Here is a 16,407-nt window from a genome sequence, read left to right as displayed (position 1 = left end):
TACATGGGTGCCACTGTTTACAGCAATACTGAAGGGGAGAAAACAACACTTATTTAGGAACAGATACACCACAAGGTCCAGGTTTTACAGCATCAGTGCAATAAATTCACAAAACTATATTACAGCTAGTTAATCAGTTTAAGAATTGTTCCCAAATATGTCACATTTCCAGCCCTCAGAGGTTCATTCCTACAGATTTCAACTACTCCATCTATGGGGACCAAAAGCAGCCAGTGTTACCATAAAATGAGAATCTTGAGGCTTACGTTTAAAGGCTTATTCTGGTCTTGAAAAACTAGTAGGATTTTCTACTGAAATGAATCTTGACTAAACACAGGATGAGTTTTGTTCTTTATTAGCTGATCTTGGAGTGAAGGTCATAGACATGACTCTTAACCTATTATGTACTTTAGTTTCATTTAGCTGAAAATCTGAAATTAAAAGTATTCTAAAAATCCTAAATACCATCTTGCGTAAGCCTGCTACTAAAAAGCCCTTAAGGATGTACTAACTTCAAGTTTAAGTGCACGGGAACAAGAGTTCTAAGCCTGTCAGATTACCCATCTGGGAGGAAGGATCAATGCTTCCAACAAATTGCTAAATTCTGCACAAGGGGGAAGCCAACACATACTAGGCCATGGAATTACTTTCATTTTATTCCATGAGGATTCTTCTCCCACAGTATCGAAACAGAATGAGGAATGAATCTTAACTGGTCTCTTCATCAGAAGTGGTAAACTTGGTTTCTATATTCACGAAGCCAGACAGTTGTTTAAGCAGACTGTGAAAGTAGACAGTAGAACCAGCTTCCTGTAGTCACAGACCACTATCTTGTATCCAGCTAAAGCAAAGATCAACTTGAACAGTTATCCCAGGCCACTGTTAACTGTACTAAAGGATGAAGTTCACCACTATATTATTTTAAAAGCAAGAGTTCAATTAACCCTGGGTGAGAAAAACCAAGACAAGTGGAAATGATGAATGAGTTGTCCATATAAGGCCAGCTGATGAGAACACACCCATGAAGACACTGGGCATAAAGCCTTACTTGGCAAGTCAGAATTTCTACTCACTAAGGGCAGAATGAGGGACAGCAAAGAGCTACATCTGTAACATTTTAGTATCCAGACAGCATAACAGACACTGTCCCCAAGGACAACGTATACACCATTAATCACACTGAATAAAGCAGATGTATTATTCATTTTTCTTTTCTTTTTGTTTGAGAAGCTTGTTTATCTCTCTTTTGGCCATTCCAATGTACTTCGAAATGATTCCATGTTGGTTTAGTCCAGGAAGCAAGAGTAAGAAAGTCACTTAAAATTAAAAACAAAAACAAAACAAAATAAAATTACAAAGGCAGCAATTAACTTCCCAAAGATTCTAACATTTTATAGAAGGTAGTTCTTCAGACTATTACACACTCTAATGGGAGGAAGTAACATGAAATCCATTATTTCCATTGGTATTTATCCCCAGAAGCTTCTGCTTCATACCTCCCAACCTCAGATAAGACACACTGCTTATTTTTACCTCTTGCACATTACTTTCTACCTTGGTTATTAGTTCTTTGTCTTAACTTCCGATAAGACCACAAACTCACTGAAAACAAGGACCTGGGATTTAGTCATCTTTCCATACTCACACAGTTCCTTAATCGCTGCCTGGAACTCAGGGAGCAGGAACATATTGTTTACTAAATTCCAGTTAGACTTTACTGGCCAGGATGTACCTGCAGTTTTTCCTCAAAGACTTACCTATCAGGTAGGTGAGAAGGAGGTTGTGGACTTGCTGTCCCACCCAAGCAACCGCAGCAAGAGAAATGATCATGGTCATGAAGTACTAATAATGAAAATAACAAGAATTTATCAACTCCTAGAAACAGACTAAGAAGCGAAACTTCAGTAGGTTGTTTCAAAGACTGGAAAATAACTCAGTTTTTATTCCCACTTTTCTTTAAAACTATTTAGTATCTATATATTATATAAAACCCATAGAAAACTCCCTAGGTCTACTTTATAGAATTTACATACATTCTCTCCTAGAATAACTATAATTCTGTATGTAAATTAAGTAGTTTGTAAGTTAACTACTTTTGCAATTAATAACTTCACATAGTAACCTCAAGTGAAGCTAAGAGAAAAGAGAACAAGTGCTTCCTAAGTATATGTCTTTTACATTTATTTCAGTAAATAAAAGAGAAACAAAAAAATTCACCTCTACAAGAATAAAAATTGAATGCAAAATGTAATTTTAACTTTTAGTCTAATACAGATAAATATTTATGAATGTACTCAGAGGAGTTAAACCAACAGATAATGATAAACATCAAACTACAACTAGAGTAAAGCAAAAAGGCTTTACACTACAATGAAGCAAAAATTGACTCAATCTTAAAATGTTGCTTTACTTAAATAAGTCAAAACCAAAAAAGTACCATTTTAGGCTTTTCTTCCTTTAGCGTAAAGAGGCGTTTCCACCAGCCCACAGCTCTGCGTCGAGTTTTTACTAGATTGCTGCAAATTTCATGGAATCTCTGCTGTTGCTCAGTGGTCCTAGGAAAAGAATCTTCCCTTTTACTATAGGCAAATCTTAACAGTAAACAGAAATACACCGTCCTCTCAAATTTCAGAAACTATCTTCTAAAGAAAATCTAAATAAAAACAACAATGATTCACCATTATCTTATAGAAAAAGTTCTTAAACCATTAAGACTCCTTTTGGGAATTCCCTGGTGGTCCAGTGGTTAGGACTCTGTGCTCTCACTGCAGAGGGCCTGGGTTCAAAACCTGGTCGGAGAACTATATCCTACAAGCTGCTCAGCATAGCAAAAAAGACTCCTTTCATAGCACAGGAATAAGTTTTAACATAAAGACACACGTGTGTGTACAAAGTAATGGTATCTATGGTTCTAAAGCCAAATTTGGTCAATGATAGTAACAAAAACCTCATGACTACTATGAGCCATGCAGAAATCAGTATGAATTAATTTCCCTATTCCTATATTATTTTGCAGATCCCAATGAATCCTGGGTGGTGACCCATCAGAGTCCCACTATTTTGAGGAAGATGTGAAGTTTCAACCAAACAGTTATATTTAAGCACTCGTCAGTAAGATAATAACTACTAGCATTCAAAGCACAATACCATCCACTGGGCTTCATACATTTGAGGCCTAGGCAGCCACAAGGAGCTCAAATCCAAATTCCTTATAAATTTAGTCCCATTGAGGGAAAATATAATCACAAACAAAACAGCAGTAAGAATACAAAAAGATCCTCCAAAAAGCCCTTTGTAGTTTATAATGTATTTTGGGTTCTGATTTTTTACAGAAATTTTGCCTTTGTACTGTCTTTGCTATACAGACGTAATGGCTGCTATAAAAAGTAAGCCCTATGCTGGAGATGTGTTGCTTTCTCTCCTGTAGTCCTTGTCCCTATAAATCTGCAGTGACAGATACAGTAGAAGGGCTTCTACTGAGCCCTGGAACTTCTTATAAATAATCAGACCTCGTATGCTGCCCATAGTCAAGGCTGGACTGTGGCTAGGCAACAGTGTTCTTCCTTCCTCATAAAGGTCAAAAAACAAAATCACTCTGTAGATAAGACTGAGTCACATACTGATTACCACAAAACTTCAAGAGCTTACTTCTGAAAATTTTTCTCCAGGAGTTATGAATTAGCAGATTAGAATGTCATCTGGCTAATAAAGTCAGGGTCTGAGGTTGATTCTGTTACACTGTTACATTGTATAGTTACAAACTTGCCCCCCAAACAGCAGCACAATGAAAAACAATTCAAAGCACATTTCCTAACACTAACCATTGTGCTATGGCAGAGACATCTTTGTTTCAATACAAAAATGCTTAATTATCCCATAACTTAAGCAAACCCTACATTTAAAATTCTTATTTTTATTTATTTTATAATTTGCTATTATCAGGAGAACGACAAACTACAGGCACAAGTAGACTACCAATGAAATTAAAATAAACAACCAGGGAGAATAGCAGCTAGGAGAAAAAAATCCATTCCTATATCTAGTTTTGCTCACTATTTGGATCAAAAGAGAAATGAAACATTCCAGAAGGAAGTTAAAAAATACTTTAACAGGATCCACAGCCACTTATCTTGGGAACTCATAAGTAACCCATTCAAAGAGTGGTATAAATGCAATCAACAACCCACTTATATATACAGCTTGAACGTATTCTAAAGCACTTTTGCTAACCTCCACTGCACTACCTCAAGGTCTCAACGTGAAACACAAGATCAATCTTTTTCTTTTTTTTTAAAGTCTTTATTGAATTTGTCACAATATTGCTTCTGTTTTATGTTTTGGCCCCTCCCGACCAGGGATTGATCACGCACCCCCTGCATTGGAAAGCGAAGTCTTAACCACTGGACCACCAGGGAAGTCCCAAGATGAATCTTAAAGTCAAAATATTTCACAGCACCCAGAAGAGTCTGCCTAATAGAAAAGTAGACATTCAATAAATAGTTGCTAAATGAAGAGGCAAAAAAAATCTACGTTACTGTTTTCATATTCATTCAAAAGTAACTGGTGAAATTAATATTATAATATCTTAAATATCAATGGAAAAGATGTAAAAGTAGACATACTATTTTTATGGAAAGCCCATTATGAGGTCTGCAATCCTTGATAAAACATTACCTAAAAAAGCCTCACTTCAATAAAAAGGTCTAGGAAGAAAAAAAAGTCAAATTAAATGCTAGAGTATAAAAGAACTATGGAGATATAAGTACTGGAAGTTTGTGATTTATATCTGAATCAGCTAAGAAATTCCTTACATCAAACGATAAATCTAACCCCTAGCCATCTGATGGTTAAGACAATTCTCTGTGCTTAATTACAACACACTAGTCATAGCCACCAGGCGCAGTAACTTCTCAGAAATTAGACTGCCACATCATTATTTCACCTACCATTTATTGGAGCCAAAAATTCTAGGCGCTAGAATGGGAACAAGGTAGTCAGCCAAGCACAAAAACATAACAAAACAGGAAACACCTGACAGAACGGATGGATCTAGATAGTAGATAGTCCTGTTTAAAAAAAAAAAAATAAAGGTTAGAAAAACATAGTCCTCATTAGTCCTAGCTGAAGATGTTTATTCTCCTAGTCCTCTGGTTCTCAAAGATGTTATTCGCCTTTTTTATTCTAATTTTCTCACAAGTAGTTTTCCGGAAGCTTCATGACATCACGGCTGTAACGGTTAACGTAAACATGACGAAGCAAAGGCTCTGGAATCCTCAACATTTTTTAGGAGTGTAAAGGGTCCTAAGGCCAAAAAGTGTGAGCCACATTTTTATTCAAATGCCTTGGTTACTGAGTTTACAAAGTACTACAAATTCTGAAAACTAGGCAAACGGCTCTAAGCAAAGGCATTCTTTACAGATTCAGGCACTTCCATAAATGGAACCTGAGCCCTTTAGGAGTAACAAGCACAATCTACAGAAATTTAATAGCTCACTTACAGAAACACCAAAGAAACCACACCCATGATGGCAGGTGGAAACCAGGCTCTTTCCCATCGGAGGACTTTATCTGCCATCAGCATCACTTCTCCCCATCCTTGCAGCTGCTCTTCCAGATTTGCAGTCTCTGCAGCCTACATATGAGTAACATTTAAAGCGATCATTCTACTAATCTCAACATTTCTGTGGCTCCTAGAGAGTTACATTCTTCTAAGGCACCAGGTATGTAAAACGACTCTTACAAATCACTACCTTAAACAAATTAGTTTCTTAGAAAAACGCAATTTTGAAACCAAAGACAGAAATCAATGGGGAAAAAAATTATCATTTAATGCTCACTTTCCAAGTCCAAGCACTGGGCTACTCTTTTATATGCATTATGTAACATAATCCTTATAGACCCCTTAAGATAGGGATAATCAGAGCCATTTTACAATTAAAGAAAGCGAGCTCAGAATGGACTTTCCCAAAGCCATGCACTACTAAGTGGCAGCGCCCTGAGTATAAAATTGGATCACTTAAAGTTTCTCATTTCAGGTAGTTACAACTGGTCTGTTGTTTTGTCATTTCATTGATTTAGCCCCCTACTTCTGAATCCATTAGGAAAGCCTCTTCCTGAACAGCATTCAATTTCCAAAATAGCTCTTTGTGCAATGAAATCATTTAGATGTTGGCATCATCTGCACAATTAAGGAAAACTACTGTGCTTTTACAAAATTATAAAAGGCATATTAAGCCCAATATATCTCAATAAAATGCTTCTTACACTTATCAGGACATTTTGGTTAGACTTCAAATTTCTCTGCAAATTTGACCATCAGCTGCAAGTAGACTTCTCAGATGAGCTAATGTGGCAAAAAGCCCTTAAGCTGATTTTGGTAGAGAAAAAAAACTTTGAACAGGAAACCCATGTGTCCTTATAGCTGTTATCACAGGGAAATATGCAAATGACAGGAGACAGGGCAGCTTAATCTTGACAAAGATGTTATCTGTGTCACACTGACACTTAGGTGACCTCAATGGACTTTATATACCATGCTTAATATAGTTAAATAAGAGATTACCACGTGGCAGAAGCTCTGCTAAATATATTATATGCTTATACTTTAATTACTCCTCCCAACAAGCTGAAAGGAAGGTGTCATTACTATCCTCATTTTACAAATGTGGAAACTGAGATACACAGAGGTTTACAGATCTGAATCCAGCAAATCCAAGGCCAAAGGCCTTGTTCTCCTTAAATTAAGTCACACTGCTCTGTGGAAAGAGCAGCCGAGCTCCAGGCCAGGATTGTTGTTGTTTCAATAGCTGTGTGAACTTGGGCAACGATCAACTCTTAAAAGGAACCTGGCTGGGGCTCACTAGGCTAACCATAGAAAAGGGGTGTGTGTGTGTGTGTGCATGTAAGGGGGCAGAGGTCATGCATATCTAAAAACCAATGCAAAATGAAAATCACGCACAATCAAAACTGCCCTGCAAAGTCACTTAATTCGTTAGCACCTGAGCTCTTGGAAAATCAAAAGTCAAAATTAAATTATTTGGTTTCTCTATTCACTGTTGTTCTGGTGGTGAGTAGCATGCTTTTTCCTGGGGAAAGGCAACTGAGAAGATGGACGGACTTCTCTCGTTTTTACCTAGATCCTGAGGGGGGGATTCGAGCTGAGGTTAAAACTGTCTGCCTGTGATACAATCTTACTGCAGTTCCCTCCGACCCCTGCTTACTCTAAAATCGTCCTGGGACACCCCCCACCCTCGCCCAGACAAACGCCAGAACCTCCCACTGTCCCTCCAGCTGGATCCTACCTCCAGTTCCCAGCGGCGAGCTCGTAGCCTCCCTGCCGTTTTAAAGCTGTGCCAGCTTTAAAAGAAATTCTCGGCAGCAGCCCTTTGACCCTCCACCCCTGCCCAAGTATTAGGGGAAAAGGGCGAACGGACATCCTGGTTAAGATCAAAGACGGGGAATCCCAGATACGGCTGGGGTCTGGGCCGCAAAAGCGCTCGACGAGCCCCTCGCGGCCCTCTGCCAAGGACTGCACCCCAGGCTGGTCACAGCCCCCCTTCTCCCGCTTCCTCCTAAAACCCTATTCGCGGTGAATGATCACGCGCCCTCCTCGCCCCGTCGTGCACCTTCCCCAGGGGATGTTAGGAGTCGACACGACTAGTGACCGCCAAGCAGAGGTTACCCAAGAAGCCCAAAGGGCAGGCGTCGTCGCCTGCACCTGGGAACGGAGAGGAGGGCCGGGCCCGCGGCGGGTAATAGGAACGAGGCCGCAGCGCACCGAAGTCCGGAGGCCCCGCTCGGTCCCCTCGCGACGGAGAGCTGGGACTCACCAGCAGGTTGGTGCTGCGATTATCTCCTTCCGCCATTGTTCCCGAGGTGCCCCCTCAGCGAGCGTAAGACGCCCCCAAAAGCCTGCCTTCCTCAGAGGCACTCACGACAACCCCAGCGAGAAGGCACGCCCAGCAGGACGCTTATATAGGCCAGCTGCCTTTCCCGACACAACCCGCGAAGCTCGCTCCTCATTGGGCAAATCGAGCTCACGCTTAAGCGGGCCGGACCAACCGCTGCTCAGCGCTTGTCTTGAAACCCAGATCAAAGGAGAGTGAGGGGCTTCCCTGGTGGCGCAGTGGTTGGGAGTCTGCCTGCCGATGGGCTTCCCTGGTGGCGCAGTGGTTGGGAGTCTGCCTGCCGATGCAGGTGACGCGGGTTCGTGCCCCGGTCCGGGAAGATGCCACATGCCGCGGAGCAGCTGAGCCCGTGAGCCATGGCCGCTGAGCCTGCGCGTCCAGAGCCTGTGCTCTGCAACGGGAGAGGCCGCGGCGGTGAGAGGCCCACGTACCGCTAAAAAAAAAAAAAAACAAAAAAAAAAAAACAAAGGAGAGTGAGACCACGCCGGGGCCGAGGGGGCGGGGACACGGAGTAACCAATACCCAGGAGATGTGCTACGCCCCGCCCAGGCCTTTCGGAATCGGTTCAACTGCCCCTGGCCAGGGCCTGGTATAGCCTTAGTATCCCAAGGGCGGGCCGCCATGGTGGCTCGCGGACTCTCCCGGGAAACCTCAAAGCAGCTAAGGTGCCTCTCTGGAATTTAGTCCTCAAGGAAATATGACACCCAATATCAGGCGGAGGGCGGAGGGCAGAGATGGGCATGTGACGCTAACCGCATTGTGATTAAGGAGGCTGGCTGGCCTGGGATCTTCTTCCCGACCCAGACGGTGGCCGTGACCCTGGCTGTGCCCCTAGTCAGCCCGCCTTTCTTCTAATACCTGCTCTGCCAGCCCTAGCCAGGCCGCTGAGCAGCTTAGACCCAGATATGTGACTCGCGGACTCGTGCCCATCTCAGGAGGTTTTGATTACAAGTGAAAGGGGCCATTTATGTAGATTTTGTGCAATTTTTCCTTCCCTACCCATTAGGAGTAAGGCCTTAGTTTGATGGAGGGGCGGGGGCGGCGGAGAGGGTGTGGAAATCTGGGCATAGTTTAAGAACTTGTGAAAAATGCACCGACTTATAAAATTGGCTTATTTTCATGGGTTCTTTGGGGAAATTCTTTGTGGGGCACTTCACTTAAACTACGAGCTCCCCCTCCAAAAAGGGACTGGTTTTGACAGATCCTTTCTTACTAAGGCCATGCTAAGGAAAGATGTAAACCCTCTCATAAGGGTGGAATTTATTGCAATTTAAGAATTAGATGAACTATGTGAGACAGTTCTACATGTTTGTCTCCAGGATTTCAAAATGCGTTAACATTTTCATTACTGAATACAAACAAAATAATGCCAAATGTTAACCTGGTTAGATGTCTCTTTCAGGAAAACTTACCGTAGCTTTTAACTTCCAGCCTTTTACCCTTTTATAGTCATCTATATTATGCCATCGAGTTTGTTTATTTATTATTTATTTATTTATTTAGCGGTACGCGGGCCTCTCACTGCTGTGGCCTCTCCCGTTGCCTCCGGACGCGCAGGCTCAGCGGCCATGACTCACGGGCCCAGCTGCTCCGCGGCATGTGGCATCTTCCCGGACCGGGGCACGAACCCGTGTCCCCTGCATCGGCAGGCGGACTCTCAACCACTGCGCCACCAGGGAAGGGAAGGGAAGCCCTGGAGTTTATTTCAAAAGCATTCCTTAAATTACTACCAAGTTCCTAAGATTTCAGGGAAGACATAAAGAAATGTGAGCCAACACAGCTACAGACCACATGCTGCCCCCTAAGAAAACCAGGGGGACCGGAGCACTGTGAATTTCATTAAAAAGGTGTGAAATTGGCCATGGAACTTTGAAAAGAAATAAAGCATCTGTTCAGGTATAAACAATTCAGGGGGGTAAAAAAAAAAAAAAAGCCTTTGCAAGGAAACTGCCACTTCAGGGAATGTTGGGGCAAAACAGGTTATGTAGGTAAAATGCAGGCAGTTGGGCAGCCGGTTTTGGGAGATTTGAAAGTTGTGACCTCTGAGGAGCAGGCCCTCCACTACCTATTCCAAAGGAAATCAAAAGGTCCCAGTCAGTCGGCAGCCGCACAGTGAGTGCATATACGGAGCGCTGAGTGCGAGATCTAGCCACAGGCACAGCAACGCCCTCTTCCAAAGGACAGGGTGTGGGGTTATTAGACTTTAAAAACCGCCCCGTGTACTTTGGGAAATCAGGTTTTGCTGCAGAATGTGCGTGGTTTACACCCAAGTTCCCTATGTACAACTTCAGAAGAAAGACTTTTCAACCCAGCTTGTGAAATTGAGATAGGTGAAAAAAAAACTGAAGAAACGGCTTTCAAATGGCATGGGTTCTTCATAGAGTATTTGTTACTCAAGGAACATTTGCCCAGAATGATTTGCAATTTAACAGCCTAGGAGCACTTCTATAAGTTCCTTAACTAAGCTTCCAATTGCCCTATTAAAAAAAAAAAAAAAAAAAAAATCACCCACACTTAGTGTAGCTTCCTTTGGAGCTTTGTTTTTTTTTTTTTTGGTATTACAAAGGCAGGATGTGAACTTTTGAAATATATCAGGTGACTAAACAGTTAACATAAATCCTAACATAATCTAGCAGCAACAAATGCAATCTGATTTCCAGATATTAAAACAAGCTGGACATTGTTTTCCTTCAGAGCTTTCATACACCAGGGAATATACGTGTCAATAATATTCTACAGGAGTTTTTAAAGAAATACAAAATTAAGCTTAATAAATTGTGCCTTAATACTAAGAACTTTCCCATTGAAGTAAAATTTCTACTGCTATTCAAAAATACTATTAGAACACTGAGTGTAAAATACATTTTTTAGAATTTTTAGAATTTTTGTAGGTATTAATAATTAGCTTAAAAAAAAAGCTCCCCATATTCCAAAGTTAAGTTTTCTGGAAACTACTTCAACAAATTCAGAGCTTAAATCCTACGTCTTTTAAGACTTTATTTTTTGAAAAACAGGTATTTCATACAATCTTTGCCACGTTAATGCAAGTATGCACAAAGTAGGCCATGTATTTTTGTTTTCCAAAAGTTGCATTATGAACACTTTCAGGAAGCTGGTGTGATTTATTCAACTTTTAACCTTAAATACAATCACAAAATTATAACCATCAGGAGGCATTACAACCTTTTGTACAGAGAAGCCACTCTATTTATACAATGTTACTAGAACAAGGAAGATTCAGTTCAACTCAATTTGCTCTACATAATAAGGGTAAAGTAAATTAACAAGTGAAGTGTGATGTTGCCATTGACATCACAGGTGGAAATATAAGGAAAATTTAAACCAAAAAATAACTGACAAAGGAACTTCAAATAGGAGCTGAAACTTGGGTCAAAAAAAAAAAAAAAAAAGCCTGCTTCAAAAGACATAAAAACATTCTGCAAGTCTGCATTTCAGAACAACATTCAATTCCTTAAGTTTATCATCTTCAAAAGCCAAGCTTATTGTATGACACTTTTGCATTAGCACAACAGCTTCCCTAGTAAGCCCAAATTCCCATGGAAAGCAAGAGACTGAATGGTTCATGTTGTACAACTAACTCTTGAACCTATAAAGCTTCTCTCAATTGGAGTCCATTTGCCCTTTTGTAAATAAGAGATAGTGATACTCTTACCCAGGCATAAAAAAAAGCAGGAAAAGTGCAATAAACCCTTCTGGGTTCATAATACAGTGAATTTCCTTCCCCAGTGTTTGGAAAATTTATAATGCTAGTTCTTCCCCATAGGAGTAGTGGTTCTAATACAACCCAAATAGTGAAGAAATCTGTCACTTCTTTTAAGTGACCCTTACATTAACATAGTCTACCTCCTCGATTTAAGGAGAGGGGGAAAGTCCTAGCTCTAAATTACTGGCATTTTACAATCTCAAGATACAGAATGGAAGGTCATTGGTTTTCATATTTATCTGGTTTTATGTAAAACAAAGGTACTTAAATGTGCTAACAGAAAAGTGTTCACTGATTTGTGATGTATACGAACAGAAGCTAACAAGGCTAATTGTAGATGCTTTCTTTAATATGAAAAGAATTGGGAGAAAAAGAAGAACCAGCTTCTTTGATTTTAGTACTGCCCAAACAAGTAAGCCCCCAGAGTAATCACAAATATGTGGAGGAAAATAGGCCAGGAAGACTTTTCAATTCAAAGTACTGCCTATATCACCCCAAATTTAAAAGGACCTAAGATTGCACATCAACTCTAATATTTGGCTGCACTTGCATTGCCCTGCTTGGAATTTTTTAATGGCTCTTTCCTTAAATTTCACACATCAGAACAACCACAGTTAAAAACAAAAACAATGCAGATAACGTCAAACACTGGACAATATAAAGAACACTATATACTAAGTTCAGGTAATAGAGGCAAGTGTTAAGGGCAGAAGTGATGGAAGTTTTTCTTTGTATTATAAACCCTCACCCTGAACCTGGGGTTTGGGCTCTAAGAAAGCAATTTAGGGAAGCAGATCAAGAGCTTGATTCTCAGTTCTCACACAGAAACCTCACATATCTCAAAAAACTCACAAGTGTCAGACACAAAATAATCTTAATAACCATCTAGCGAACTATGTGAAGAATTCATGACCAGAAATAATGAAATACTGCAAGACACACCAAAGAAAGAGTAAAAGAGAAATACAGACAGCACCATAAGCTACTAAGCCTCCACAGCTTTACAGATAAATCAACTAAAACTCAGGCAATTCTAGAAAATTAAAGACAGCAAAACACTTAAGATAAACTTCAATTTCCAAGGGCCATAAGCTATTCTGTACCCCCTGAATCTTAGAGAGGGAAAAAGAGAGAGAGAGAGAGCACAAGAGAGACAGGGGAAGGGGGTGGGGCGGGAGGGAGAGAGAGCAAGAGGAAGAGGAAGGGGAAGGGGAGGGAGAGGGTGAGAGGGAGGGAGGGAAGAGAGAGGAGCAGACCCCTGGTTTTCCACAGGTATTTTTGTATCATCAAAAATGCATGACTTCATAACCACAGCACTCTGAACTTTACATCACTTTACAAGATAATCACCAAAATATGTCCCTGTCTTCTCAAACTGCTGTATCACCAAGGCCTTTTACCTCTGATTAAATCTGACTGTTGAGTTCTCTTACAACAAGTCAAAATGATAAGGCTACTTGCCAATGACTTCCCAGAAGAAGCCAAACTGTACAGACTGGGGGTCTTGTTGTCCAGAGTGCAGTGAAGAGCAAGCTCTGAAGTCACCAGTTATTCCTATCTGCCCTACAACCAAACATGTATATGCCACACTATTCTCTGAGGGACCATTTTAAAGTAAAAGTGATGGACAATTTAGCAGAGACACATGTTTTTTATGTAAAGCTGTTTTGTTTTCACTAGGATAAGGTGCCAGGTACCTCTGAAGCATGAAATTCACAGGCAATAAAATGAACCTATTTCATTTATCTTCTTTACCAAAGAAGTAGCAATTTCTGAATACTACCTATAGGGACAAACTAGTGTGAACTTGTTTTATCACTGTGATAAAAGTTTTTCCTTGTGACAAAAAATGTTGTTGAAAGACTGTTTAATCTTGAGAGAGAGTAGAGGTAATCAAGTGATGAGTGCAGTAGCCTCTAGGAAATAAAGCAGTGTGCAAAACACAATATGGCATTATTATTCCAGATAGGTTGTTTTGATTGTGAAAATAAGGTTCAAGATGAATGAAGAAAATAAAATTTGATGCACTAGGTTCCTTAACTTGCTATTAGACACATGGGGGTATTCAAAGATACCACCTTTCTTGTAATACCTGTCTAAGTATTAGAAGAGCACTGATACTGAAATGCATTCTCCCATGAGTATTTAAAGATTATATATTAACGTGGCAGTGAGGATACAGGAAAGGCCGGAGCTATGTGGAATTTTTCCTTAATACCTTTCAAGTTTGTCTGTGAAGACTGGCAACTAGAAAGTGATCACAGTGCTAATCTCTAAAATGCAGGAAAAATGTACTCAGTCAAGATTTTAATCATGTTCTACTTTGTGTTGATACGTGACTTTAGGAATCCTATTCTAGTCTGGATTTTTATTTTGGATCAACAATTGAGCTTACACAGTCAGTACTGAAATGCAATGCTAAATTTAAGGAAACCTTGATCATGAATTCACTACTGAAAAGGAAACTTAAAATTGTGGAAAAAGTAAAGTACTTCACACACTAATAACTGAACTTAATAAAAGATGTTGGTGGTTCTCACTTTTGCTGATGTTTCATGTATATGTCCTAAAATGCCAGGTAAACTAAAGCACTTTTAATTTACACCTTGTAAATTGTAAATTAAAAGTATCAAATGAGAAAATTGAATTAAAAAACGTTTCACTCTACCTCCACCAGAACATCACTTTATTGTTAATCTGTCATCAACACTGTAAAACTCTAATAGGTACTCTATCCTGGTTTTTAAAAAGGTAAAAGATTACATTGGATTAGCTACTTTCTATGAAAGAATCTACAGCAATCACAGAAGAGGGAAAATTTGAATGACCTCCCAAAAATGTACACTATAAGCGAAGGGGAGTGTACATTAAATCAAATGTCTGTTAGATTCATTACTTTTGAATGCAAAGTGACAATTCTGGAAACTGTACATGATGGAATCACAGAAATGACTTAAATAATCAGAATTACATTTTGTATGTGATCACCAGACCTTTAAACAATCCTTGCATTTTCCATGTTACTGGTGGTTTTGGAAAAATTTCTGTTTATCACTCCAAATATAAGTTGTTAACAGTATTGAGATGGAAGAATATGAAATATAAGGATTGAAATAAAACTGAATGTGAAAGATGGCTAATCTACTAGATCAAGTAAAGGGGGATGGGCAGATGGTGGGGGCTGGGGAGGAGGAGGATGGGGTGGGTTTTTTCCCTTCATTTCAGAAGTTCTTCCAATGTAGTGTTATCTGTTACATAGCTCTCCTTCTTCAGTCCATTTCTGAAATTCATATCGCATAGCCTTTTTGTACTTACTGGTCAACCCAACCAGTACTGTTGCCAAGCAACAAGTGTTACGCAAGAATCTGAATGCATCAAATCTTCCTTGGCTGTGTCGCGGCCCCAGTTTTCTCTGTTTCTGAGCGGGGTTTGATTTTTCCTGGATTGTACACACAGGGTCAGGTGGAATGGAGTTCCAAATCACTCTGTGCTCCGCGGCATCCCGATTTCTTTCTGCAGCTAACCTCCTGACACGTTTGCAGCTGTTCTGTGGCAGAAAGACAATCTCCGTGTTCAGGCGGTGAGCTTTCTTTCTTTCACCCTTGACCCTGGGGTTGCAGGCCATGGTGTTGGGCGTATCCCTGAGTGCAGCTGTCCTGCAGGATTCACTTCCTAGCGCACCGAGATTTCCTAGGTTTCCTCAGAATAAGCCCCCAGTTGCATCACCACCGACTGTGGTGTGGCTTTGGATGCCTGAGGCTGAGTTGATTCTGGTGGATGTCTGACCTCGCTTAACCAGACTCATCTACTGTCTTGCCATTCATACCCAGGCTGTCCAACCTTCATACAGCTGAGCCAAGTTATCTAGATTAGTTGCTTCCTTAATGACATAGTCAACCTGTAAAAATAGGCAGGATAGAATTAAAGCCATTTAAAACTTGAAAGAACATGGCTCACATATGTTATATGAACTGTTTAGGAGTAAGTTCCCAAATTAATAACCCAAAGATGTGTAGTTGTCATGGTGGGAAAAGAAGTTAAGTAATCTGAGCTTCCTTCATAATTCCATAACTTACAAATGTGTGTCTTGGGAAAGTCACAATCCCCTTTGAGCCTTATGAATCCTTAGATGAAGAGAGAGTGCCACTGACCCCACAGGTGCCCTTGGGATTAAACATGTGAATTCACTGGGCAAATGCTTAGATGCATTAAAAAGTGCCCAGCAGATTCTGAAACAGTTTGGTACTCAGCAAATATCTACTGATTCTTCTTTTTTTTTCAGGGTGGGGAGGGGCACACTGTGCGGCATGTGGGATCTTAGTTCCCCAACCAGGGATCCAACCCATGCCCCCTGCAGTGGAAGCACAGAACCTTAACCACTGGACTGCCAGGGAAGTCCCCATATCTATTGATTCTGACTCAGCTAAATTTTCTTTTATAGTAAGAGATATAATCGTTATCGCTATCCAGAGCACCCATCAGGGTCCAATTATATCGTAAATGCTCAATACAAGGCTGCTGAATTGTAACCTACACCAAAAGTTGTATGCAAAGAACTCTATACTTACCCCACTCCTGTGAGCCCCTTAACTTTTACATATAAAATTTAATAACTATCAGAATAAAAAGCACAATAGCCAAGCATCCTTTAAAAAGATGGACAGAGACCTAAGATGCACAGTCATGAAAGCACACAGCCCATTAACCTACCAAAAACTTTCTGAAGTAAGGATACCCCTGGACCCAGAACACCGTCCATGGTTCTTGACAAACTTG

The 16,407-nt window shown here is 40.4% G+C and overlaps 2 protein-coding genes across 4 annotated transcripts in view; both read right to left on the bottom strand.

The window, feature by feature from the left end:
* Window positions 1–7,959, bottom strand: ARL6IP1 (ARL6 interacting reticulophagy regulator 1). 2 transcript variants are annotated; one of them, XM_081257296.1, is made up of 6 exons: window positions 7,830–7,959; window positions 5,499–5,632; window positions 4,947–5,066; window positions 2,438–2,555; window positions 1,758–1,842; window positions 1–1,316 (listed from the first exon to the last, which is right to left on the bottom strand). In XM_081257296.1, exons 1-6 carry the CDS (start codon window positions 7,863–7,865, stop codon window positions 1,198–1,200), a joined length of 612 nt encoding a protein of 203 aa, XP_081113422.1. In that variant the 5' UTR covers window positions 7,866–7,959; the 3' UTR covers window positions 1–1,197. The 2 variants fall into 2 exon arrangements, with proteins under 2 accessions (XP_081113422.1, XP_081113423.1); XM_081257297.1 differs by lacking the exon at window positions 4,947–5,066.
* Window positions 7,960–10,887: 2,928 nt separating this feature from the next.
* Window positions 10,888–16,407, bottom strand: part of SMG1 (SMG1 nonsense mediated mRNA decay associated PI3K related kinase) — a 95,999-nt gene continuing 90,479 nt past the window's right edge. For both annotated transcript variants that reach the window (XM_081255521.1, XM_081255520.1), the window contains one exon: window positions 10,888–15,529. In XM_081255521.1, the coding sequence (XP_081111647.1) occupies window positions 15,452–15,529 (78 nt within the window). In that variant the 3' untranslated portion in view covers window positions 10,888–15,451. The remainder of the gene's footprint in view (window positions 15,530–16,407) is intronic.

This window comes from Mesoplodon bidens (assembly GCF_964165515.1).
Source record: "Mesoplodon bidens genome assembly, chromosome: 15".
Lineage (NCBI taxonomy): Eukaryota > Metazoa > Chordata > Mammalia > Artiodactyla > Ziphiidae > Mesoplodon > Mesoplodon bidens.
Note: the sequence above shows the minus strand (reverse complement) of the source record. Positions and strands in the feature narration are given on the sequence as shown.